The sequence below is a fragment of the Macaca nemestrina genome, chromosome 3 (assembly GCF_043159975.1).
Source record: "Macaca nemestrina isolate mMacNem1 chromosome 3, mMacNem.hap1, whole genome shotgun sequence".
NCBI lineage: Eukaryota > Metazoa > Chordata > Mammalia > Primates > Cercopithecidae > Macaca > Macaca nemestrina.
This window is the reverse complement of record NC_092127.1, coordinates 44,522,264-44,549,915: the sequence shown is the minus strand read 5'-3', so window position 1 is coordinate 44,549,915 and position 27,652 is coordinate 44,522,264. Positions and strand designations below refer to the sequence as shown.

At 40.8% G+C, this 27,652-nt stretch overlaps 1 protein-coding gene across 5 annotated transcripts in view; it reads right to left on the bottom strand.

Annotated features, from left to right (window-relative positions):
• The window catches only part of LOC105463409 (OTU deubiquitinase 4), a 55,872-nt gene extending 30,743 nt beyond the window's left edge, over positions 1–25,129 (bottom strand). For 2 of the 5 annotated variants that reach the window (XM_011710467.2, XM_011710468.2), the window contains exons 1-7: positions 24,236–25,128; positions 18,797–18,880; positions 15,760–15,810; positions 7,403–7,449; positions 6,400–6,472; positions 5,198–5,279; positions 2,386–2,518 (exon numbers count right to left, since the gene is read on the bottom strand). In XM_011710467.2, coding sequence (XP_011708769.1) covers positions 2,386–2,518; positions 5,198–5,279; positions 6,400–6,472; positions 7,403–7,449; positions 15,760–15,810; positions 18,797–18,880; positions 24,236–24,394 — 629 coding nt within the window. In that variant the 5' untranslated portion in view covers positions 24,395–25,128. Of the gene's footprint in view, positions 1–2,385; positions 2,519–5,197; positions 5,280–6,399; positions 6,473–7,402; positions 7,450–15,759; positions 15,811–18,796; positions 18,881–24,001; positions 24,130–24,235 lie in introns of those variants that run through there. The other 3 variants (XM_071092976.1, XM_011710470.3, XM_071092975.1) reach the window with 3 other exon arrangements.
• Positions 25,130–27,652: the final 2,523 nt, after the last annotated feature.

Below are 27,652 nucleotides of genomic sequence, written 5' to 3'. Positions count from 1 at the left end.
AGAATAATTGAATTTACTCACGTGTATATTGAAAGCAACTTTTTACATTGTTCTGTAAATTCAATATACCAGTTTCTTTCTTTCAATATACCCGTTTTTAAAAAAAAAAAAAAATCGATTTACAACAAAAGTATCTATAGGCAGATTCGACAACCCTTTTATTAAAAACACTCTCCATCAGCCGGGCGCGGTGGCTCACGCCTGCAATCCCAGCACTTTGGGAGGCAGAAGCGGGCAGATCACCTGAGTTGGAGAGTTCAAGACCAACCTGACCAACATGGAGAAACCCTGTCTCTACTAAAAATACAAAATTAGCTGGGCATGGTGGCGCATGCCTATAATCCTAGCTACTCGGGAGACTGAGGCAGGAGAATGGCTTGAACCTGGGGGGCGGAGGTTGCAGTGAGCCAAGTTCACACCACTGCACTCCAGCCTGGGCAACAAGAGCGAAACTCCATCTCAAAAAAAAAAAAAAAAAAAATACTCTACATCAAATAATGTTCAGCACAATGAAAGCACCATCATCAGCCCTTTAAATTCACTGTCGCATACATACCTACACATATACTCAATAACTAACTTGAGTGTCTACTATGTGCCATAAACTGTACACTGCTGGCTCTTGAACAATACAGGTTTGAACTGTGCAGGTCCACTTAAACACAGCTTTTTTTCCAACCAAAAGCAGATCGAAAATACAGTATTCTTGGGATGTGACACCCAAGTACACAGAGGGCCAGCTTTTCATATAAACAGATTCACAGGGCCCGTAGCAGGACTTGAATATGTGCAGACTGTGGTATACTCAAGAGTCCCGAATCCCCTGGTATACACCAAGGGATGACTGTATTATTAGGTGCTGGGGTCTAGCATTTAAGAGAATAAAAACTCTGCCTACATGAAATGTACAATCTGGTGACAACAGATAAAAACTAGTAAGTAATGAGTATGTTACATGCTGATAACTGCTATAAGGAAAAAAAAAATAAGTAGGCAAAAATGAGTGTTGAGATGTAGGCTGATACAGTTTAGCTTTGTGCCCCCAGCCAAAATCTCATTCTGAATTGTAATACTCCCCACGTATCAAGGGCAAGACCAGGTGGAGATAACTGAATCATGTGGGTGGTTTCCCCTACGCTGCTCTCATGATCGTGAGTTCTCACAAGATCTGATGGTTTTATAAAAAAGAGGCCACAGTGCCTCAGGCCTGTAATCCCAGCACTTTTGGAGGCCAAGGCGGTCAGATCATCTGAGTTTGTGAGTTCGAGACCAGCCTGACTAACACAGAGGAAACCCCATTTCTACTAAAAATACAAAATTAGCCGGGTTGGGTGGCGCATGCCTGTAATCCCAGCTACTCAGGAGGCTGAGGCAGGAGAATCGCTTGAACCCAGGAGGTGGAGGTTGCAGTCAGCTGAGATCACACTATTGCACTCCAGCCTGGGCTACCAGAGCAAAACTCCATCTCAAAAAAAAAAAAATTTTTAATAATGCAATGTAAAGGTAATCCACATTCCAAGGACAAGAGTGCGGTATAAAAAGAAAAACTAAACACAATAGTGAACACATCTTATACACCTACTCTACCATGTCTGGTAAACTTCTCCAGCTTACTAGCCCCTACTCTATACTTCACCTGCCAACTGCCATACAAGACCCAGTTGTTTCTAATACCATTACCACCAGCAGCAACCAAAGGACACGTGTTGGATGTGCTAGAAGTCCCCCAACCCCAATCACAGGTAACAAGTTGTAACAAGCTAGTCATTCTCTCTTCCAATGTCCCCCATGGTCAATGACATGGTGCTCAGAGAGAACCATAGAGCAAAATTTCTATCTATGTAAAGTCAGTCCATTCTAGAATTAAATTTACAATGGCAGACACTGATTCAAGTTAGAAAGAAATGGTGGCCAAATTTTCAATCAGGATCAGAAAATTTTAATTCAATAAATACTTGGAATTACAAATCAAGAGATATACATATATTTTAAGTTATTTTTATAATAAAGAATTAGACAGCCTAAGGCTTAAGTTCCATTTATATCTCTAGTGTCACAGAGTGTAACATACCAAGTACAATCCTTTCATACTCTCATACAACAATATATACTTTTAGTTTCAATAAGAATATAATAGGGTTGGTTCTTATAAAAGAGTAAACATCCTAATATAAGATCCTAATATAAACATCCAAACAGTCCCATAATAGAAATTAGGTAAAAATAGTGGCAGGGATAAAGAAACTTCAGCAGACTGCTATACTTTATGAATACCATTAACACCTCAATATATCTTATGCAAAGACATTTACTGAAATGTAAAGACATTTACTTAAATGTTTCCTTGTATGGCACTAGAAAAATATTTTAGGATTTCATTCTTACTTGCAACTGTCATCCTCTGAATCTGATATTTCACTGTTGTCTTCATCAGCTACTTCCAACGTGTCTAGTCCCATCACAATTTTACTAACATCAGTTTTAAATACCTTCTCATACAGCAATTCATAAAGGAGAGCTGCAATTAATGACAGACAGATTTTCCAACATTAACTACAGGCAGTTTTTTAAAAACAGGACCAGACTGTAACATTGTAACTTTCTATTGCTCAGGCTTTTAAAATCCTGACTAGATACCTGCTAAACCTTATGGTCAATAACATAATTTAATCAGAAAGTTACCTAGGATACAACTAAAATTTCTGTTAAGTGCAGTTAAGTAGTTTAAAATAATCGCAAAAGACAGTGCCATTTTAAAAACTAACACCATCCATCACAAAAAGGTACAACTGTGAAACAAGTAGGACAATAGGAAAAGCCAAAACATACATACTAAGCAATTATTACTACTACATTCCACACACTGTGTGCCTCTATATATCCTTACGTTTAATCCCAGCACAGTGAAGCATTATTCTGATTGTACAGATAAGGAAACTGAGACTTAAGGATGTCATACAACATGCCCAATCTTAAGAGACTTGGATGAAAAACATTAAGAAGCATTAAGATTGCTAAAAAGAGGAATATAGTATAGTACATACTAGCTGACAACTCAGAAGACTTGGATGCTAGTCTAAGCTTTCCCACTAATTGTACCCTTAGACAAGAACTTCTCAGGTTTCCATAGAAAAAGAGGATGTTTGACTACATAACCTAGCTCCAGATTTTAATTTTACATAAGCAACTAAAAAAAAAAGCTGTTACAAAATATATTCTCAGCAGCCACTGAAAGAAAGAAGCATATTTAGACAACTTCATTGCTTTAAATAAAGTAAAATTTTAAAACTCCAGTCTCAAATATAGGGAAATATATTTTAACAAAAATTCAAAAATACATGGATTTTAGGACTCTCATTTGGTTTTATTACGATGAGCTTTAAGAAAACAAATGTACTAAGAATTCACCAACAATGGGGCCAGGTGCGGAGGCTCACACCTGTAATCCCAACACTTTGGGAGGCCAAGGCGGGCAGATCACTGGAGGTCAGGAGTTCGAGACCAGCCTGGCCAACACAGTGAAACCCTGTCTCTACTAAAAATACACAAATTAGCCAGGTGTCATAGTGCACATCTGTAATTCCAGCTACTCAAGAGGCTGAGGCAGGAGAATCGCTTGAACCCGGAAGCCAATGGTTGCAGTGAACTGAGATTATGCCACTACACTCCAGTCTGGGTGACAGAGCGAGACCCTGTCTTAAAAAAACAGCAAAAGGCCGGGTGTGGTAGGGCTCACGCCTGTAATCCCAGCACTCTGGGAGGCTAAGGCGGGCGCATCAGTTGAGGTCAGGAGTTCAAAACCAGCCTGGTAGAGATGGTGAAACCCCATCTCTACTAAAAATACAAAAATTAGCCAGATGTGGTGGCGTGCACCTGTAATCCAAGCTACTCGGGAAGCTGAGGCAGGAGAACAGCTTAAACCCAGGAGGCGGAAGTTGCAGCGAGCAGAGACTGCGCCACTGCACTAGGCGACAGAGCAAGACTCCATCTCAAAAAAAAAAAAAAATAGCAACAACAACTAAAAAAAACACTGAGTTGTCCACCTCTAAATGAGTTCCCACAGAGCCTTCCTCTTATAGACCATCTTTCTTCCAGATTCTAGTAACAGGAGTTACAGCCCTCATATCACCCAAACCACAGGCACTTAGAAGCACAGGAAAGACAAGCTCTAGGAGCTATCTTTCCCAGAGCTGTTTAATGTCCAGATTGTGACTAGCTAGGAGAGAGAAAAGACACAGTCCAGGGTACAGAGGCTACACTTTCATATCTTACAATGGATTAATTTTTTTAAAGTGTATTGCACATATCTTTACTGGTTACCACTAGCTTAATAGCAGAGGAAAAATCTGTCACAAGCCCAGTACCACTGCTTTGTATGACTGATCTGTGCTTTGCCAGTATAGATGATATAAAATAAACTGATAGGAAGGGTCACTGCTCTTCTATAGCAGGAATTCTCAAAGAGAAGAAGGACAAGGGGAATTCATATGCACAAGAAACATTTGGCAAAATCTGGAGATATTATTAGTTGTCACAAAGGGAGAGAGAGTGTGTTACTGCCATCCACTAGGTAAAAGCCAAGAATGCTACTTAACATCCTAAAGTTCACAAGACAGCCCTACAACAGAGGATTATCCGGCCCAAAATATCAATAGTGCCAAGGTTCAAAATGCTGCCCTGGAGCCAAATACAATCAAATGTTTGATTTGCTCAGTCATTTGGATTTTCAAGCTATACACTAACAGTTTTTAAAATGTATATAAATCTTTATTACTGAAATTATCGCAGGAAAAAAAAGTCGGTATTTACAAGTCAAACTCTAGCCACAAGCTCCCTTTCCTCCAATTTCTCTGTTTTGTTTTGTTTTGTTTGAGTTTGAAACAAGGTCTCACTCTGTTGCCCAAGCTGGAGTGTAGTGGCACAATCATAGCTCACTGCAGCCTTGCCTTCCTGAGCTCAAGTGATCCTCCCACCTCAGCCTCCCAAGTAGTTGGGAAAACAGGCATGTGCCACCATGCCCAGCTACCTTTCCTCCTATTGCAACACGTTTTTATTACAATATTAATACTCTTGGTAATTTAAGGTTCTAGGACATAACTTTCATATCACAATAGAATTATTTGTTCTGATTTGTTTATATTAAGACTTTATACATTTAGGAATATAATTTCCCATATAAACACAAGGTGATACTTACACTGACACATAGCAGAGCTTTCTTTATACTTTATGGGATACACAATATCATAATGATTTCCATTTGAAAAACACAGTAATACCTGAAAGGGAAAAATAAAAGAAATATTTCAGCCCCTCATATATATGACATTTACATAGCAATGTATGTCTCCAATGCCTCTGAATTACTAGATCATTTCCAAACAGATAGTGAGTATTTTAGGAGTAACCTAAAGCTTCAATATTGTCAAGCTACAGTACATCCATATGTTGAAATGTTATATAAGCATTAAATCAAAAAACTCAAAATGATTTCTGGAAATGTTTACAGGATCACAAAAAACTAAAAATAATATATGAAAACATGCTTTCAACTACTTAAAGAAGAAAATTAAGATACTGTAAGAAAATATTTGAAAACCTTATTAATGCTAACCTCTAACAAGCAAAATTTTCTAACAAGTAAAATCAAAGATAAATTTCTTTGTATAAGTGATTTTCTAAATCATCAGATATACAAAGAAAAATGTGCATTGATTTTGTTTAGAATATAACAATGTATTTCAAAATTTGTTTTGAAAAAGCCAGATCCCTTAAAACGTCCCAGAAACCCCAAAACCCTTCTAACAGTAGTATTTTACTCAATTCCCCTCTAACTTACCACCACTAGAATGGTGGAACACAAGTCACTTCAATTTGGCCTTCATGACTCCAAAATAGCTACTTAAGACAAAAATTCTCTTATAATAAGTCAGTTGATCTTTCTTTCTAGGCTTCACAAAATTTTTCAGTTGCTTCTACTTTATGACAGATAATGCAACGACACCCTCGTGAGTAAAATTTACAATAGGGAAATATATATGATTACTAAAGTATTCCTGGATGTAATGGCAGAACCTATTTTCACAAGTTATTTTAGTACTTAATGTTTACATTGACAAAAAACTAATAACACTCTAATTCATCATATATATTAATGTCTCATATTTCTTTTCAGTGTTTCTACTGAAATGTTATAAAATTAAATACAGTAATTTGTGGGAGCAAAAAAATACAAAATAACATGACTAAGTGACAATAGGAACTTTTAAGAAATCAGAATACCATAACCTTAATATGGAAATATTTCAAAAAATCATTTAAAATTATAGCTTATGAGGTCATGGTAGCAACTAAGTGGGTTTTACTTAAATACTTTATAACACTTTGAAAAATTCTTACCTTTTCAGGAAAATTATTTTCAGTTACTTGTGAAGGAGAAACATTTGGTTCCCGATAAATTATAAAATCTTTCCTGAAAACAACAATTAGAAATTATTTATAATGGACTATACTTGATTAATTTGAATTTAATCATTCATTTATTCATTCCTCAAGGGCCTAATATGTGCCAGGCACTGTCCCAACCACTGGAGATACAAAAGACAATAATGAGATAACTAAGTTGTAAAATATCTATGCAAAAGTAACTTTTTTAACATGTAAAATTTTGAATATAATTTGTATATATTTTAAATTTCAGATATAATTCTTAAGGGAGACTTCAAAAATCAAAGAAATTTTGAAGACAAAATTTAAACTACATTCTGAAAAGAAAAAACAAAGTATTTACCTGCTCCTCTACTGGGTAAAAGTAGCAAAATTGAATACAGGCTGAGCATCCCAAATCTAAAAAGCAAAAATCCCAAATGTTCCAAAACCTAAAAGTTTTTGAGCACCAACATGACACTCAAAGGAAATGCTCAATGGAGCATTCTGGATTTCAGATTTTCAAATTAGGGATGCTCAACTGGGTAAGTGTAATGTAAGTATTCCAAAACAAAACAAAAAAAAAATCGAAATCCAAAAACTTCTGGACTCGACCAATTCAGATAAGGAATACTCAATTTGTAACATGGTGTTTTAGTACAGCTCTAGTGGCCATTCAACGCCACTGACCCTGAGAAAGGAGAAAATCATTTCTCTATAAGGTTGATAAGTGGTATTTTACAGAACATAGACGGGAAAAATTTCTGTACCCTTTTCCAAAGTATTTTGAGATTTAAAATTTCTAAACACTGACATATCTAAATGTCAAAATCTAATTGATGTGATTAAAAAAAACTTAGAAAAGATGCTTCATAACCTAAGTATAAAACAGCTTTGCTATTTTAACATTTTTAATATAATGGAATATAATTTCCCACTGGTTACATTTTCTTTTACTTATGTTATTAGTGTTTACCTGTACATAAGAGAAAGGGCACTTATTTCCACTTGTCCTACCCATTCCTGTATTGAAGGAAAAAAGGTGGCATGTAAGTGTCTCACACTTTTTAGATTACACTTTATACTTCTATACACACCTTTATACAGCATATGTAATGAGTTCTTAAAGCTCATTATTAGTAGTAGTATTGTGAATATTATAAAAACATTTGTATAAAGCAGATGACAATATATGGTAAAATGCAGTCCAAGTCTCTCACATACACACACACAAAAAAACTTACTAACAGGGTGAAATGACAGTTCCTATTGGTGTGGTAAGACCACAGCATAGCATCTGTAAGTTGAGAACTTTTTTTTTTTTTTGAGATGGAGTTTCACTCGTTGCCCATGCTGGAGTGCAGTGGCGTGATCTCAACTCATCACAACCTCCACCTCCAGGGTTCAAGTGATTCTCCTGCCTCAGCCTCCAAAGTAGCTGGGATTACAGGCATGTGCCACCACGCCTGGTTCATTTTGTATTTTTAGTAGAGATGGGGTTTCTCCATGTTGGTCAGGCTGGTCTCGACTCCCGACCTCAGGTGATCCGCCCACCTCTGCCTCCCAAAGTGCTGGAATTACAGGCATGAGCCACCACACCTGGCTCAAGTTGATAACTTACTGAAGGCAAGAGTTATCCTCCAGCCTAGCCCCCAGGACAGAGCCTGGCACATGGTATAAGCTTGGGAAATGAAATACTGAATAGAGGCGGCCAGGTGCAGCGACTCACACCTGTGATCTCAGCACTTTGGGAGGCCAAGGAGGGAGGATCACTTGAGGTCGGGAGTTCAAGACCAGCCTGACCGGGGATCGAGACCATCCTGGCTAATAATACGGTGAAACCCCGTCTCTACTAAAAAAATACAAAAAACTAGCTGGGCGAGGTGGTGGGCGCCTGTAGTCCCAGCTACTCGGGAGGCTGAGGCAGAAGAATGGCGTGAACCCGGGAGGCGGAGCTTGCAGTGAGCTGAGATCCGGCCACTGCACTCCAGCCTGGGCGACAGAGCGAGACTTCGTCTCAAAAAAAAAAAAAAAAAAAAAAAAAAAAAAACCAGCCTGACCAACATGGAGAAATCTCATCTCTACTAAAAATACAAAATTAGCCAGGTGTAGTGGCCCATGCCTATAGTCCCAGCTACTCAAGAGGCTGAGGCAGGAGAATCACTTGAACCCAGGAAGCGGAGGTTGTAGTGAGCCAAGATTGCACCATTGCACTCCAGCCTAGGCAACAAGAGCAAAACTCCATCTCAAAAAATAAAAAAAGAAATATTGAATAGAAGCAGAAAATCGGGAGTATAAAAAAGGGCAGAAGGTCTCTTATCTTCAGGGTAAATGAAGGTACAAAAGACAGCAGTGTGCTAGCAATCGTTTTGAAAACAAGGGAAATTCTACACTCCTTAGAAAAGTCCCTTAAAGCCTTTCTGAAAGACAAATGGCCAGTATATTTCGAAATTTTAAATGTCCCATATACCCTTTGACCCAGCAGTTCAACTTCTATAAATCTATCATAAAGAAATATTTCATGTCTACAAAAGTGTATGTAAAATAATGATGTCACTGGGAGTTATTTGTAACAGTGTTAAAAAAAAAAAAAAAAAAAAAGAAACAGGAAAAAAAAAGTCCCTAAGATTCCTACAGAATAGTAAAATAATTCATGTTTCAGGCAGGGCACGGTGGCTCATGCCTGTAATCTCAACACTTTGGGAGGCCGAGGCAGGCGGATCACGACGTCAGGAGTTCAAGACCAGCCTGACCAACATGGTGAAACCCCGTCTCTACTAAAAATACAAAAAATTAGCCGGGCTTGGTGGCAAGTGCCTGTAATCCCAGCTACTCGGGGGCTGAGGGAGGAGAACCACTTGAACCTGGGAGGCAGGGGTTGCAGTGAGCCGAGATTGCGCCTCTGCACTCCAGCCTGGGCAACAAGAGTGAAACTATGTCTCAAAAAAAATAAAAATAAATAATTCATGTTTCATCCACACTATAGAATATCATGTATTCATTGAAAAGAATGAGGTATAACCACATGAAATGACCTAGAAAAATCACTCAAGATTAAATTTTAAAAGTAAATCATGGTAAAATAATCCTATTTGTAAAAAACAAACAAAATGACACGTATATTGGTACATGTGCACGCATAGAAAGCGGATGGGGAGGATACATCCTAAACCGACAATAGAGACAGGGAAGTTAACATGAGGAAAAATGAAGAATTTTCATTTTTCATGTATATAGATTTCATTCTATATACATCTATATTTTAAAACTTTTATCATAACAATATTTTCCTAGTAGAAGTCAGTAAAGACTTAATACATTAAGTCACCAAAAACAATGAGCTTTGGTAAATGAATGTTGCCACTTAATCCTTGGAAGAAAAGAAAAACTCAAATAAGGAAAATATTTTAAAGAATGTTTTGATCTTAGACCAGCACAATCTTTTCCCCCAGAGACTTTTCAATAGTTCTTAAAAGTTAGCTCTGATTTTCAAAATGGAATAGGTGCCATATATTAAAATAGATCTCTTAAAATAGGCCTCAGCCTAACAATCATGGCTTCTCACAAACTGCTAGAAGTGATACCCTTTGGTGTAGAGGAAACCGTTCACTGCTATGAGTCTGTTTAGATCAAACACCCAAGCTATGTTTCTAATTTTTATACAAGAAGCATTACATCACTTAAAAACATGAAAAATTCTTCCAGGCACAGTGGCTCATGCCTGTAATCCCAGCACTTTGGGAGGCCGAGGAGGGTGGATTACCTGAGGACAGGAGTTCAGGACCACCCTGGCCAACATGGTGAAACCCCATCTCTATTAAAAAAAAAAAACATTAGCCGGGTGTGGTGGCAGATGCCTGTAATCCCAGCTACTCAGGAGGCTGAGACAGGAGAATTGCTTGAACCCAGGAGGCGGAGGTTGCAGTGAGCCAAGATCATACCACTGCACTCCAGCCTGGGTGTTACGAGCGAAACTCCATCTCTAAAAAAAATAAAAATAAAAAATGAAAAATTCTATCAGTCTCAACAAAATGCTACATGAGAATAATGTACTTTTTAGTAAGTAATCTTCAGAATAAGTTATTTTGTAGTCTGGTTAGGTAAACAATGGATATCCTAAAATCTTCCCCAAGCAGTGTATTATTCAAAAAAAAAAAAAAAAAAATTCGATACTCTACTACCACTGTCTTCCACCTTAAAACTGTAATTTTGCTTAATCAGCATTTTTGATGTGTGACATACATCTTTCTTGTAAAAGGAATTCCTTCAAAATATGCTTTAACTAATTAACCATACTATATCAAAATTACATAACTTATATGTTCTTAAATAGTCATCAGTATTAAGCTCTTGCTCCTCAAAAGACATTGTTAAGTAAATGAAAAGCCAAGCTTGTAATCCCAACTATTCAGGAGGCTGAGGCAGGGGACTTGCTTGAACTCACGGAGGCAGAGGTTTCAGTGAGCTGAGATCGTGCCACTTCACCCCAGCTTGGGCAACAGAGCAAAACTCTGCCTCAAAAATAAATAAATAAAAAATAAATAAATAATTTTAAAAAAAAAGAAAAAGAAAAATGGAAAGCCAAAATACAAACTAGAAGAATGTATTTGTAAAATATACATCCAATACAGGACTTATATCCAGTATAAAGAACTAGTAAAATTCAGTAAGAACAGCAGCAATTAAAACGGGGCAAAAACCTATGAACAGACATTTCACCAACAAAATTAGATGGATGACAAGCACATGAAAAGATGCTCAACATCATTAGAGAAATTCAAAATCACAAGGAGTGCTGGCAAATATGTGGAGAAACTGAAATTCTCATAATATTGCTAAAGAGAAAAGCAAAATGGTACAGTCACTTCAAAAAGTTTGGCAGTTTCTCTTAAAAATATATTTACCAGATGACCCAGCAATTTTGCTCTAAGGTATTAATCCAAGAAAAAAGAAAACACATGTCTACACAAAGATTTATAAGCAATTGTTCACAGCAGCTTCAATTTTTCTTTTTTTGAGACAGAGTCTTGTTCTGTCACGTAGGCTGGAGTGTAGTGGCGCGATCTCGGCGCACTGCAAGCTCCGCCTCCTGGGTTCATGCCATTCTCCTGCCTCAGCCTCCTGAGTAGCTGGGACCACAGGCGTCTGCCACCACGCCCGGCTAATTTTGTGTGTGTATGTGTGTGCGTGTATTTTTTTAGTAGACGGGGTTTCACCGTGTTAGCCAGGATGGTCTCCATCTTCTGACCTCGTAATCCACCCACCTCGGCCTCCCAAAGTGCTGGGATTACAGGCATGAGCCACCGCGTCTGGCCTAGCAGCTTCAATTTTAACAACCCAAAACTGTAAAGAACTTAAATATCAATCAACTGGTAAATGTATACATAGCTTGTGACGGATACATACACAGACTATTATTCTTCAATGAAAAGGAACTACTGCTAAATGCATGAATGAATTTCAGTGTTTCCAACAGGCTAAGTTAAAGAAGCCAAATACATAAGACTACAAACTCTATCATTCCATTTATATGCATCTAGAAATGGCAAAACTTAGAAAGCAAATCAGTGCTTGCCAGGACCCAGGGGATAGGGGGAAGGGAATTAACTGCAAAAAGGCAAAAGGAAGCTTTTTGGAGTGATGGAAATGTCCTTTATGATGTTTGTGGTGGTGGTTACATAAGTGGTTACATAAGACTTGTCAAATCTCATCAAATCGTACATTTAAAAGTGATGAATTTCATTGTATGTCAATTTGACCTCAAAGCAGACAAAAACATATTCTCGCACAAGTCTGAGGTACCTTTCAAAATGCTCCACTGTTCCTTATCATTTTAAGAGGATAAAGATGCTTTCTCTGAGAACTGGATGAAGCAACTGAGTTTATCCATCAACTATTTGCCAAATGGTTTCTGTTTTCATTTTATACAGCCATGTATCAGGAAAGCAAAAAAATTTATTTATTTCTTGAGATGGAGTCTCACCCTGGTGCCCAGGCTGGAAGGCAGTGGCACAATCTCAGCTCACTGCAACCTCTGCGTCCCAGGTTCGAGCCAATTCTCCTGCCTTGGCCTCCCAAGTAGCTGGGACCACAGGTGCACGCCACCACACCCAGCTAATTTTTTTGTATTTTTGGTAGAGATGGGGTTTCTCTATCATGAACTTCTGACCTCAAGTGATCCACCCACCTCTGCCTCCTATAGTGTTGGGATTAGAGGCACAAACCACTGTGCCCAGCCCAGGAGAGCAAAAAAGTAAGAATGAAGATTTACAAATATTTGTTGCTAGTAACAAAAAAGAAACGACTGTTCAGAAGATACCTAAGACATCTCAAGAAGAGGTTTGATCAGACTGGGGAGATCATAAGAAGTCTTGTGTTTATCAGAAAGAAACCTGGCCAGTCTCCACCGTGAGGAAGAGGTACAACCTGTCCCACGTGTTCTAAACTGACCAACATTAACACCTTCCTTTCCCATGACCCCAAATCAAATCCGTCTCTGTTCAGTTCACTGCCTCATTTCCTCCCTCTGTCCCCTTCTCTTCATTCCCATTATGCCTCGCCTAGCTCAAATCCTCATAGTCCCAACAGCCTGACCTGCTGCACAGAAATTATTGTGAAACAACACTGTGTGGTTTTCCTGATACAAAGTAATAAATGGCCTTTGTCATTTTATATTTTTTCTAAAGGAAGAAAAAAATTAAAAAATCACGTATAATACTCGCCACCTGGAGATAACAACTGTTAATATTTTGGTGTTTATTCTCCCTATCTGTTACATATAATGTGACGTGGACTTAACACTCATTCTGCACACACAAACTGATCATGAATTAGGTACCCCAAACTGAAAGGTAACTATGGGAATTCCAAAGCAATAAAAACATACACACAATGCCTGCCTTCAAAGAGGCTTATAAACGAAGAAAAACGCAAACCTCAGGAAAATGAATATGTGATCACAGTATATGGGCAAAATTCAGTTTCAGAATTACATAAAAATATATTCAGGACTGGATTTAGAGAAAAAGCCTTCAATGGTATTTGTCTCCAAAACCAGAGTAATACTTGTTTCTTTTTACACTTAATACAATGTGTGCATTTTTCCATATTAAATACTTTTTAAACTATTTTAAAATGGGTCTTTCTGCCTGTGATCCCATCCACCTCAAACTATTTTTACACAATATTCTTTCATCTATCCATTCAGTCATCAAAATGCCATCCAACCCTTCAGTCAACAAAATCCCTCAGTTCAGGAACATAGCAGTGAACAAAACATATCTGTGTTCATGGAGCTTAATTCAAGTAGGAAGATGACAAACGAAATATACAATACATTAAATGGTATAAGCACCACAGAGAAAAATAAAGCAGAGAGGGATACAGGGAATGTGTTGGAAGCTGAGAATTACAATTTTAGATAGGGCAACCACTACTCTGACTTCCCCCAAAACCTTATATGGCTTCCCAATGCCTGATGCCTAGGCCCCAGGCCCAGAGGCCCTGATTCAGGTCTGGAATAGGGGCCAGGGAATCTGCATTTTCACATGCACATCAAGTGATTTTGATACAGATAAACTACAGATCACACTTTGAGAAACACGGGTCTAAAGCATAAGCTCCAAACCACTGACCCTAACACTGAAGGCTCTCCCACAGTTTGGCCCCAACCTGCCTTCCAACTCCTTTCTCACTGCTTCTTACCTACACATGCTCAATGCTCCACACAATCTGAACTGTTTTCTGAATCTGCCTTGCTCACAGTTTTCACTGCCTGGAATGCCCTTCGGCCCAGGCATTTCCTATTTAGAATCTATTCAGACTTCAAATACAAACTCACTCTCAAAGTGTTGCTTTGTCTACCCAGCTAGAAATAACACTTTGAATGCCTACAGCATCACAGCTATATAACTCTTGTGACAAATCTACTTTTCTAGCTTGTATTGACCTTCTTTCCTATGAGAGGGAAACTTTTTTGTCATCTACATTACCTCTGCATCCCTAAGGTGACTAGGAATTCTTGGCCCATAACAAGCACTCAACTGATACACCAGTCATCGATCAAACACCCTTGGTTCCTATATTACATTCCCTTTACTCCTTAACTCTTCTTAGCTTTTTTCTTTGCCAATGTTATTTTTACCTTAACATTCTAAATGGCATTCCAAGATATCTGGATTTTTATAGTAAGAATGTTAGTTTTGTAAACAGAAAATTCTTTTAACATCGTGACTGAAAAAGTATAGCAGCAGGAGTTGGTAGGTAAACACTATCCTTTTCTGTCTCAACAGTCTCTTCCCTCTTCACGAGATGATCATGGAAATAGGAACCTGCATGAAAGAATTCTACCTTCTCACTATTCACAATAGCAAAGACCTGGAACCAACCCAAATATCCATCAATGATAGACTGGATTAAGAAAATGTAGCACATATACACCATGGAATACTATGCAGCCAGCCATAAAAAAGGATGAGTTCACGTCCTTTGTAAGGACATGGATGAAGCTAGAAACCATCATTCTCAGGAAACTATTGCAAGGACAAAAAACCAATCACTGCATGTTCTCACTCATAGGTGGGAATTGAACAATGAGAACACTTGGACACAGGAAGGGGAACATCACACACTGGGGCCTGTCATGGGGTGGGGGAAGGGGGGAAGGACAGCATTAGGAGATATACCTAATGTAAATAACGAGTTAATGGGTGCAGCACACCAACATGGCACATGCATACATATGTAACAAATCTGCATGTTGTGCACATGTACCCTAGAACTTAAAGTATAATTAAAAAAAAAAAAAAAAAGAAAGAAAGAAAGAACTCTACCTTCACAGTTGCCTAGAAAGAAAAACTCTGCAGGCCGGGTGTGGTGGCTCACACCTGTAATCCCAGCACTTTGAGAGGCCGAGGCAGGCAGATCACGACGTCAAGAGATCGAGACCATCCTGGCCAATAGTATAGATGGGTGAAACCCCATCCATACTAAAACTAAAACAATTAGCTGGGCATGGTGGTGCGCACCTGCAGCCCCAGATACTTGGGAGGAGAATCGCTTGAACCCACGCTGCAGTGGGCCAAGATCGTGCCATGCACTCCAGCCTGGCAACAGAGCGAGAATCCATCTCAAAAAAAAAAAAGAGAAATCAAACTTCACCCTGTCCAAGGTTACATACACACCAACGTAGCATTCTGAAAATCATCACCCCAGTATTATTTCAGCCTTTTATACTCCTCTATACACTGTAATAGTAATCTTCCATTTTAATGAATTTTAAATACATTATTTGGATATATAAAAATAGAAACATACTAGAAGATCGTAACATACCTGTGGATTTTCCAAACGCTTTAAATATTCTTCAAATGATCCTTCTATAAACTGCAAAAAATAAATCTATTAGAAATGTCATCTAAGATATATGTCAAAAGTTAACCGCTTCACTGTGTAAACAACATTCACTGTGAATTACTGTTTGTACATAAACCTAAAATACCTCAGTATTATTTAAAAATATGTACATAATCTAATTATGAAAACATATAGCAATCACTAAAGACCATAAACATACAAAAGAATGTAAAAAAGGAAATTATGTCAGGAAAGGTTTCCTGAAAGAAAAGTGACTCAAGATGAATACTGGACAGGATCTGGATGGCAACAGGCAGCTGATACTCTACAGAGAGGGCCAATGTGGCATGAGGAGGAAGAGGAACACTGTGTTGGGAAGACAAGCAATCTGGCCAGCTGGAGCAGGACAACCTGTTGTGGAACTGAGGGGGAGAAGAACCCAAATGGGGGCATATTTACAGAGGGCCTTGAGCCCAGGAAGGACTTACAGGCTAGATGGGAAAGGCCATTCAAGGCCACTGCAGGTGACATTCTGAACTGAGGAATTATATAATGAAAGCAGTACTTTAACTTGGTGGTGGCCAGTGTGTGGAAGGGAATAAAACAAAGACTGACTTACTAGCTAAGAAATAGTATAGCTTAACAATACAGATAAGAGTACTCATTGTCTCTCAGTTCAGTGACACTAGAAAGAGCGATGAGAACTAATAAGGCTAAAAATATTTTGAAGCATCAACAGGATTTTTCTAATACAGCTTGCTTCATTGCTTCATTGTTACTTTGACATAAAAATAGGGTTTATTCAAGCTGTGTAATAACCCAACCTTTTTTATGTTTCTTTCATAGCAATCACACTCATTTGAGAAATCTCTAAAAGTCATTCGTTGAACCACCAAATTCAATTGCATTTAAATTACAGTCCCAGTTGATTTAGCAAAGTGATATACTTAAAGACATTAAAGTATACTCCCTAGTCTATAAAAATCTTTTAAGCACCCTTGGATTTTAAGATTGAGATTCTTTTACAGATTATATAATGTCAAATTGCCAAAAATATCTTAAATTTCAAAACATATTTATAATAAAAGAGCCATATATATTAAAGAGCCCACCAATCAAGGGCTACTGTTCTATATTAGATGATTATAGGTCTAAGAAAAAAAAAAAAAACACAGAACCATTTAAAGTTACAAGAGACTGCAGAATTCTGACACAAGCCTGCATCCTATCTGAGAGTCTTCTTTCTGAACAGAAAGTGTCCATCTATGATATGGCTGAACAATGTCATAACAAGGCATAATCCTTTCTACAATATCTCTTTCCAATTCTGGACAAATGAAACTGCTTGAAGGTTCATATAAGGAAAGTGAAACTTTTCCCCATGGAACTTTCAACCTATGATCATACCTCATAAGATTATATGGACTAAGGCCAGGCGCGGTGGCTCATGCCCGTAATCCCAGCACTTTGGGAGGCCAGGGCGGGTGGATCACGAGGTCAGAAGATTGAGACCATCCTGGCTAACATGGTGAAAGCCCGTCTCTACTAAAAACACAAAAAATTAGTCTGGCGTGGTGGTGGCGGGCACCTGTAGTCCCAGCTACTCTAGAAGCTGAGGCAGGAGAATGGCATGAACCTGGGAGGCGGAGCTTGCAGTGAGCCGAGATCGCGCCACTGCACTCCAGCTTGGGCAACAGAGTGAGACTCCATTCAAAAAAAAAAAGATTATATGGACTAAAAAAATATATGCAAAGCACTTAATGTTAATGCCTGGCACATAGTAAGCACCTCAACCAATGTTAGCAATGTCCATTATTATCAACAGTTTTACCCTCTGGGGCCAATGATTAGTAAGAATTAATTTAAAGACCACTCCACCTCCCCACTTCCCTTCTCTACCACACCTTTGTAATCTTTGTACTCTCTTATCTAGCCTCTGTATTACCAGTTTTTTTTAATAAAACAAGGTTTCAAGCCTATTATTTGCAAAGTATTATATCAATGTTCTCTACCAGTCAACTGGGGGAAACAACATCCAAAGTTGTCAGGTTACATAATTCTAGGTCTTCAAACCAGTAAGTAATAAATCCTATAAGACTTTGAATGTAAAATGAAAACAGGTCACTGTGGCATCTTATTTCACATACTACCGAGAAAATTGTATTAAGCTGTTACACAACATTTTATTAACTATTAATCACTACTTACATAATTATAGAGTTCTGATATGTGAGTTCACACTGAACCCTGAAAATTAAAAACCTATAAATGCCTTCTGATAAAATTAAGCGCTCAGTATTACTTATACGCAGGGTATTTTTTACACTGCAAGTCTGAATTTTTTTTTTTTTTTTTTTTTTTTTGAGAGAGTCTCACTCTGTCACCCAGGCTGTGGTGGAGCAGCACAACTCGGCTCACTGCAACCTCTGCCTCCTGGGTTCAAGCAATCCTTGTGCCTCAGCCTCAAGAGTAGCTGGGACTACCGGCATGTGCCACCACACCCAGCTAATTTCTTTTGTATTTTTAGTAGACACAGGGTTTTGCCATGTTGGCCAAGCGGGTCTTGAACTCCTCACCTCCCAAAGTACTGGGATTACAGGCGTGAGCCACCATGCATGGCCTGAATTTTTTTTTTTTTTTTTTTTTAATTTATAGGGAGTTGCCAATCACAGAAACCACTATTAATCACAACACCCCCAATTCCCTGACCATGTCAGACAAAGCCCACTCTTAGTATGCAAAGGCCTTGTCCAGGTCATCTTTTCATCCCCCAGAGCTCAGCGTCTTATCCATCATTGTAGCTTTCTAAATGTCCAAATAAATGCAAAACATATAATAGCCTGGAAAATAACGTAACTGAATAACTAGATAAAGTTCAATAGAGAAGTTTTTTTATAAGTGTTATTTTCATAAACTGCATTAAGATCCAGCCTGTGAAATTTCTACTAGAAACTTCTAAAAGCCAAAATGTAAATCCAAGTCAAGACACCATTACATGTTTGAAATTACAAGTTACCGCTTCAAATTTCTCTCTGTTCTCTCGAAGATAATGAATACAGGCCATTCTGACTTCAACATGGCGAGACTGAGAGTGCAATACCTAAAAACAAAAGGCAACAAACACACTATTAAGCATTCAGTTAAAAGTTACAACCTAATGTCTTCTTTTACACCCAAAATAATCTGACAACCAATAGATTATCAGTCTTCCTCCATTTCCCTTTCTAAAATTTCGGTATCTATTCATTCCTACCTCTTCTTCTAACCAAGCACAGCAAAAACATGACATATACAAACAATACTACTTCTTAAGCCAAATTTTGAAAAGAATTTATTAGCCTTTCTCCTTTAGGACATTTTTGCAAATTTAGGACACTCTCTTCCCTTGGCCATCCCTCCACAATAACTTTACTCTTCACAAAGAAGAGCTAACAAAATCCATGCTATGCCACGCTCAACGTCATCCTATACGTATTGAAAAAGACAAACTGGCAACTTCAGTAGGAATGTATTTTGAAGCTTTCAGCCTGTAAAAGGCCGATTTATTTTTCCCATTAATTCTGAATCCACTTAGAGGCTCTATGTAAAAATTTAAGTCCACTATAGTTTCAGAAAAATTAAGGCACTCATTCTTTCCCTGGTGATCAAGCTTACAAGACAAGAAAGAACATCCAAGTAGGCAGCACAAGGGGTGCAAAAATGTTGTGTGATGTCATCCCAAGAGGTTTGGGATTTGTTTTTATGCCCAAATTGTAAAGTACCAACCTACAAAGTATGATCCAGATCCTCTCACTCTGTAGTTTTCATTTTCTTCTATTAAACAACCAGTTCAACAAAAAGATAACTTACTGGCATGTGGTCTTTTACCAATATTCTAAAGCTGTGAACTGAAATAATTATTTTTTTTTGAGACGGAGTCCTGCTCTGTTGCCCAGGCTAGAGTGCAGTGGAACAATCTCGGCTCACTGCAACCTCCGCCTCCTGGGTTCAAGCAATTCTCCTACCTCAGCCTCCTGAGTAGCTGGGATTACAGGCACCCACCATGGAACTTGGCTAATTTTTGTATTTTTAGTAGAGACGGCGTTTCACCATCTTGGCCAGGCTGGTCTCAAACTCCTGATCTCGCGATCCGCCCACCTCAACCTCTCAATGTGCTGGGATTACAGGCATGAGCCACCGCACCCAGCCTGAAACAACTATTTCTTATCCAATGCTTCCTTCTAGCCAGCTCCGAATTTTTTTCTTCCCCCCAGAGAGAGTCTTTCTCTGTCCGCCCAGGCTGGAGTCGGGAGTACAGTGGTGCAATCTCGGCTCACCTCAACCTCTGCCTCACAGGTTCAGGCGATTGTTCTGCCTCAGCCTCCCGAGTAGCTGGATTATAGGTGCTGCCATGTCCGGCTAATTTTTGTATTTTTAGTAGAAACAGGGTTTCACCATGTTGGCCAGGGTGGTCTCAAACTCCTGACCTCAGGTGATCTACCCGCCTCAGCCTCTCAAAGTGCTGGGATTAAAGGCATGAGTCACCGCGCCCAGGCCTAGCTCCCAATTCTTTAACATGCTTAAAAGAGATTAAAATTCTTTTCTATTACTAGGTATCTCAAAGATACTCCTGTACCCTAAAGGGTTATAGTTTAAAAAAAAAAACAAAACAAAACACACACACACACACTTAAAATAACACATTTCAAACTACCATCAAGATCTCTTAATTTATATTAATAGAAAGTAGCTTTAAGAGTTACAGATCCTGGCCGGGCACGGTGGCTCACGCCTGTAATCCTAGCACTTTGGGAGGCGAAGGAGGGTGGATCACCTGAGGTCAGGAGTCCGAGACTAGCCTGGCCAACATTGTGAAACCTCACCTCTACTAAAAAAATAAAAAATAAAAAAATTAGCCAGGCGCGGTGGTGCATGCCTGTAGTCCCAGCTACTTGGGAGGTTGAGGCAGGAGAATCGCTTGAAACCAGGAGGCAGAGGTTGCAGTGAGCCGAGATCGCGCCACGGCACTCCAGCCTGAGTGACAGAGTGAGGCTCTGTCTCAAGAAAAAAAAGACAAAAAAGTTACAGATCCAATTAAGTGGTTCTCCCTTTACGTTTAGCGTGAGTAGAGAATTTGGGAAAAGGGAGGCTCCAGCTGTGCATTCTACAGCTCTCCTGGTAACAACCAGGCTCATTTATACCCACAGAACCGGCACAACTGCCTGGACGCCTAGTATGTCCTATTACACTGAAATACCTATTGAGGTTAGCAATTAGTTTGTTTTCATTGTAATAACTGGTTTTCAGTTTAACCGATTCTACCTTCACTGCTGTTGTCGGACACGATTAAACTGTATTCGTATACATTCTAAGAGTCCGTGACCAAAAGATCTATCTATATATAAAAATAACCACCATAAGAATTTTTTTGCCAGCCGGGCATGGTGGCTCACGCCTGTAATTCCAGCACTTTGGGAGGCCGAGGCGGGTGGATCACAAGGTCAGGAGATCGAGACCATCCTGGCTAACACGGTGAAACCTCATCTCTACTAAAAAAACACAAAAAATTAGCCGGGCACAGTGGCAGGCGCCTGTAGTCCCAGCTACTCAGGAGGCTGAGGCAGGAGAATGGCGTGAACCCAGGAGGCAGAGCTTGCAGTGAGCCGAGATCGTGCCACTGCACTCCAGCCTGGGCGACAGAGCAAGACTCTGTCTCAAAAAAAAAAAAAAGAATTTTTTTTGCCAATTCAACAAATGACATTTAGCAACACTTCTTTCACAGAAGCCATGTTAGACACTATTATGAATCAAGGTATTATTAGTATAAATAAACCACAGTGTCATCTGATAGGGCTTTCCTCTGCCATTAGCAAAGTGGAGCTAGTCTTAAAGCCATTTACCTAGCAACAGGTGGCAAATGTAAGTTAGTAAAGCTTATTTTCAATCAAAAACAATGGTAGGCATATCTATTGGTTTTTCTCCTCTTTTAATAAAGATTATGGCACATACAATCTATCGGAACCCCTTGCTCAGAAGCAAAACTCTCAGCAACTTCCATAAAGTGTGAGAGTGCTGGTAATTTACAAAGTCAAGCACTGCAAGAAAAGCAAGGTTAAATGACAACTTTTTAAAATGTAAATTACTGTGCAAGGTTGAGAACACTCCGGAAGAATTAAAGTAGTATGACAAATACCTCTGCAAATTAATACATACATGAAAGCAAACGAGAAGGCTTTCCCATTTTTACTTGGGACAAGACAGTGATAAATACTGGGAAAGGCTGAGACACTGTTTTAGCAAGTCCTCTAAGAGTGTCCTATTTTTAGCTCCATGGCTGTGGAGCTGATTCAGGTCAGGCCTCCGGCAGGCCCAAATCCACAAGTGTAAAAAGGAAATGGCCTATCTAAATCAGATAATTCGGAGAGAAAGACCAAAATCCTAACTCAAGTCTCCTCCCCTCTTTAAAAACTGCCACTTAGATTATTTACTCTGATTCCTTCTTAGAAATGATGAATATTTGTGATTTTATAGGAGAAATTGTTGGCAAAAATATAAATCCTTGGTACTTATTTTAAAAGGGAAGCCTGACGTTGGTATTACTTCCTCTTTCCCACACACACACTTTGCCTTTGGCGATGATGGCTATACCTGTAGTCTACTGAACTTCTCCCAAAGTTCAAGGTCTTGAGCTAAGCTCATCAGACTAAAACGGAGTCACATAACTGGGAAGGGTAGTCCCTTATGCCTAACCTAAGCCCCATTACAAAATACAATAAAATGTGTTACCTGATGTAACAAAGAGTTCTTAGTGTAAACTAGCTCTTGCCCCCTTTCCAGTTAAAAACAGAGATCCCACTACAATAACAGAGAGGTTTCTGTATAATCAAGGCCACCAAGTATCTATGGTATGCACTACGGAAATCAGGCACACCTTTCTGCTTCAATATAAACTAGGACTCAGATAACTCAAATCCAAGTAAATTCCAAGCTTCCCTTACCGCCATTTACTTCTACCTCCTCGCTTACCAAACTCTTGCTAGGTCTAACAGTACGTAATAAATATGGGCTGAATTCACTTCCACCTCTTCCCTAGCTTCTGGAGGTGCTGAGGAGTTCAAGGAAGCAAGACAGATACAGACTCACAAAATTCACAAATGGGGCAGACTATTTACCTACTACTAACAAGGACTGGAGGGAGTGGGTGGGTGTTAACATACCTCACAGCAACATTGAAATAGAGAAAAGTCTAACGGACAGAGCCTGGTTTGGGGAGCTTCTGGAAGAATGTTTCAATGACAATGTCCACAACATAAAGCAACAGTTTGTGTCCGTTAAATCAATTTGTTTTAAAGAAAGATTTTACTCCCTATGGCAAATAAATGGCTTGCCTTTTAATGTTTAAAAACAAGAAAACAGACTGGCCTCCAGATGTTAAGTAAAAGATTTACTCACAAATAGAAATTTTAAAAGTTATTTAGCATTCAAAAGAGGTGAGGGAAAAGAAAACAGAAACATCATAAAAACCCCACAGGGGGGTAGGGAGCGGTGTGCGATGGGGTGTGGGGAGCAGGTCCTAGGTCAAACGAAAGCACATGTGAAAGGTCTGAAAGACACACCAGAGCAGAAACTTTTATCCAGCTACTTCGGCAGCTATTTTTCAATACAGGATGGGTTTTGGTGACAGTACACCTACAACACAGTGTTACATAACATGGAATAAGCTCGCTCAAAAAAAAAAATCAGAAAAATCTTCCTGAGCAACTGTGTTAGAAAGTGGTTTTGAAAAGCTCCAGTTACACGTACCCTTTCTACTACCAACATCAAAACAGGCTTTTTTTTAAAAAAAGTCAGTTCTGTTTAGTATACCTACACAGCCCAGCAGACCATAATAAAGGGTGGAACCTACTCAAAGACAAATCCTTCAAAATATTCTATATTTGTAAAAGGTTGGTTTTCTCAAACGGCAGTTTGCCCATTTCATTCAAGTGACATGGGCGAGCTTGCCTACCCCACATTCCAAAGTCCAGCAGCAAACCAAAATATGTTCCACAAGTAAAGTTTGATCCACCACTTCTAGTAAACACTTGTTTTACTGGAGTGGGGTGAGCGTGGTGCTTCTTAAACGAAGGGATGGAAGGTGAATGCGGAACAGAAGTGAAAAATATCATGTCGCCAGGTCCCCAGCAATAAATCAACTGTACAAGCTCCGAGCAGGCCTCACAAGTTGTCCTCAATCCATTACCTCTTCATCAGGAGAGAGACACCCCGTTAATTTGCGAGCTTTGAAGTTTCAATTTGCACCTTTCAGACGCAAAGCAGCGTCCCACTCCGGCGTTACAATGGGGCGCTGTGACGACAGCGAGGGCACGCGCAGCCCCGGCCGTGGGCGGCCCGGACAGCCCGCAGCTGCCTCCCCACCCAGACCCGCCGGGCCGTCCCCGCCTCCCCTCGCACCACCCCCCCCCCCCGCAATTACCTGCTCCGCCACTGCCCGGAACAGGCACGACCCGTCCTTGGCGACCAGTTTCCGATACAAGCCCAGTTTCCGCAGATAGGCGTCCATGGGCGTCGCGTCCTCGCGGGGCCCCGCGCCACCCTGGTCCCCGCCGTCGGGGACGCCGACGGCCGCCTCCATGTTGCTGGTCCTGCTACAGGCCAGGCGCGGCAAGGGCTAGCCCCACATGGCCAGGCCGCCGGCAGCTCGACGCCCCGGCCTGGGGCAGGCGGCAGCTCGGGCTGGGGCTCGGGCTCCGCGAGCGGCGGCAGGCGGCGGCGGCCCGAGGCAGCGTTCCGCGCTCTCCGGGCGCATAGGGGAGCCCTGCCTAATGCATGGCTGTCCGCACGCGGCCGCCTCCTCAGAGCGAACACGCGCCCACAACAAACGGGAGGAGCGGGATTAAGGAAAACCCCGAGAGTGAGCAGTCACTTCCCGACGGCCTCGCTGGCTGACTCAGGACCCAGGCCGGGGGTCGCCGCCCCCACAAGTTTCCTCGTCCGTACCGGTGTGAAGCGAGAAAACCCCCGCCCCTGGCGCGCACGCTGGGCCGGCTCAGGTGAAGCGAGGCCTGCGTCCCCCGCGCACTCCCCACGCCGGGAGCCGAGGAAACCAAAAAAGAAAGACACGGCCTTTCGTTTCCCCACCTCGCTGGAGGACGCCGGAGGGGCGGGGAGCGGGTGGGGGCGCCCGGGAGAAAACAGCACCTCGCAGCCCAGAATTTGTTTTCGCTTTCGGCCCGACAGCGGAGAGGACGGCGGGAGGTGTAGTCTTGGCAGCCGCAGGAAGTCGGCTTGCGGCAGGCGGGGACGCGCGGGCCGGCCTACCCGGGGGAGGCACCCGGGAGGCGCGCGGACTACAAGTCCCTACAGCGCGGGCGCCGCCGCCACCGCCCCAAGCGGACTTCGCGCTGCTCTGGCGCCGCGTCCGCGAGCAGGCCGAGGGGCTCTGCCAGCCGACGTGGGGCGAGCAGCGCGCGCCGCCCGCCAACCCTGCCGCTGCGCGGCGGGAAACGCGCGCGCTGGGCTGGCGTGGAGTTGCCAGGGACACGGCGGCGCAGTGTCGGCCCTTTGTGTACTTCTTTCCAGAGGGCGCACCTATCTGCTCCCTTCCCCCCGGCCTGCCCTCCTGGCGTTTCCATGGAGGTGGTTTTAACGGCTTAAGCAGAAAATAGAGCTAATTGGCGGAGGCTCCGGGAACTGGCACGGTGCGGGACGACACACTCTGCCCATAAATCAACCGTGGACTGCTGATTCCTATTAGAAATTAGAAGTACAGCTCACGTACTACGGCAAGATGAAGGCTTTGCCAAAGACATTTTTGTTTACCCTGTCGCTGTAGCTGAGCACCCCATCTCAGAGGCATGTCACTGTCGGAAGACGTTAGGGTTTTGGTTTTTTTTTTTTTTTCCTTCTTAAAAAATTCGTCTTGTAATTGCTTGATAACATGCTAACTGGACTGGCCATGGCTTCCACCAGTGCTCGAGGCTTCAGCTCAACCTGCCACCCTCCGATGATGAATGACAGAGAATTGACAAAGTCAAATTATGCTTTAGAACCCAGAATTTATCCAGCATGCTTCTGTTGCACCAGAATTTTTTTTTTTGCTAAAATAAAACATGCGGTGTCCTTATTTAAATACATGGTTAATCATAACACTAATTCAGTCTTTAGGCTATGGTGGAGGAGAGGGAGAAGAAAAGGGAGCGTTACTGTAGGTTTAGACATGTAGTCAAATACGTTGGAATGGGGGCAAGGCAGGCCAGGTGGTGAGGGTCCAACGACATAAATTTTTTAAAAACTACTTTAGACACTTTTCAGTATTTTCAGTGCAAGCAATCAGTCATATATTCACTCTCCTAGGAGCGTAATTGATTTCTTAATGTTTATTCTATCTCAAATGATGCTTCTTTTAGAGAATACAAACGTCATGGTTACCCAAATGAAAAAAATGTCCCTGCCTCAAATTTACTTGTTGTAGCAAAGAAACACTTTGAAATCACGTTTAGAAAAATACAGTTTCAGCCGGGCGTGGTGGCTCACGCCTGTAATCCCAGCACTTCAGAGGCGGAGGCGGGCCGATCACTTGAGGTCGAGAGTTCGAGACCAGCCTGACCAACATGGAGAAACCCCGTCGCTACTAAAAATACGAAATTAGCCGGGCGTGGTGGCGCATGCCTGTAATCCCAGCTACTCGGTAGGCTGAGGCAGGAGAATCGCTTGAACCTGGGAGGCAGAGGTTGCGGTGAGCTGAGATGGCAACATTGCACTCCAGCCTGGGCAACAAGAGCAAAACTCCGTCTCAAAAAAAAAAAAAAAGAAAAAAAAAAGGAAAAGAAAAATATAGTTTCAAGTCCAAACCTGTTGCTTTTGTTTTTAAAATACATTTACATTGCATATACTTCTCATTCTGCTTAAAAAAAAAAAAACAAAAACAAATCCTGAGTATTGCCACTACTTAAAACATGGATCACCCTTGTTTTTGAGTTTAAAAGCTTGCCTTTTAAACTCAAAGAGAAACTCAAAGTAGTATCTAAAATCCTGCTGAATGAATGTAGAACAGCCTCACTCTAAGCTGGCTGCGTCTGGTTCCAAAATTAGAAGTGATGCACCTGTTATCTCTGACCCTGGGCCTGTTTAAGGAAATCCTTTAGGTATTTTGAGACCTAATCCAAGATAGACCCTCTGTATGCCAACTTCCCAAATATAGCTCAGTGTTAAAGCAACATTAGAGGATCCCACATCTTTAAACTGGACCAAAACTTAGAGAAACTCACTTACTTTCAAAGAAGGATCTTTACTTGTTGACATTAACTTCTGAACCTTTTCAATAAACCAAACCAGAGCTGACAGAATGTTTATTCTAAGGAAGCCATTTCTGCCTGTGTGAAGAACTCTAAGCAGACATCATTTTAATCAAACAATACCTGAAAGATTCAATGCTTTTGAGACCTAATGAAATTATAAAATTAAACTTACGCAAAGGAGTCAACCAACTTTTTTTCCTTGTGCAAAGTCAATGCCTTAAGTTTGTTTACTCTGACAAACTTTAGGGCTAATAATTGTACTAGACAGAATTTTTAAAATTGTTTTTAAACTTCATAGATCGATAGATTTTATGGAGTTTTGTTTTTTCCAACCTAAGGTTAGGTATTGTAGTAGGCAGCCTCTAAGATGCCCCACCCCCGACCCCCACCCTGTGATTCCCACTTCCTGGTATTCACACTCATAATCACCTCCACCTTGTAACAGGATTGGTCTGAGTGACCAATAGAACAGAGCAAAAGTAATGGTATGTCACTTCTGAGATTAGGTTATAAGAGACACTTTTGGCATTTTGACTGCCCTCTCATACTCCCTGTCTCATGGGTCACTCATGCTGGTGGAACCTGGCTGCTTA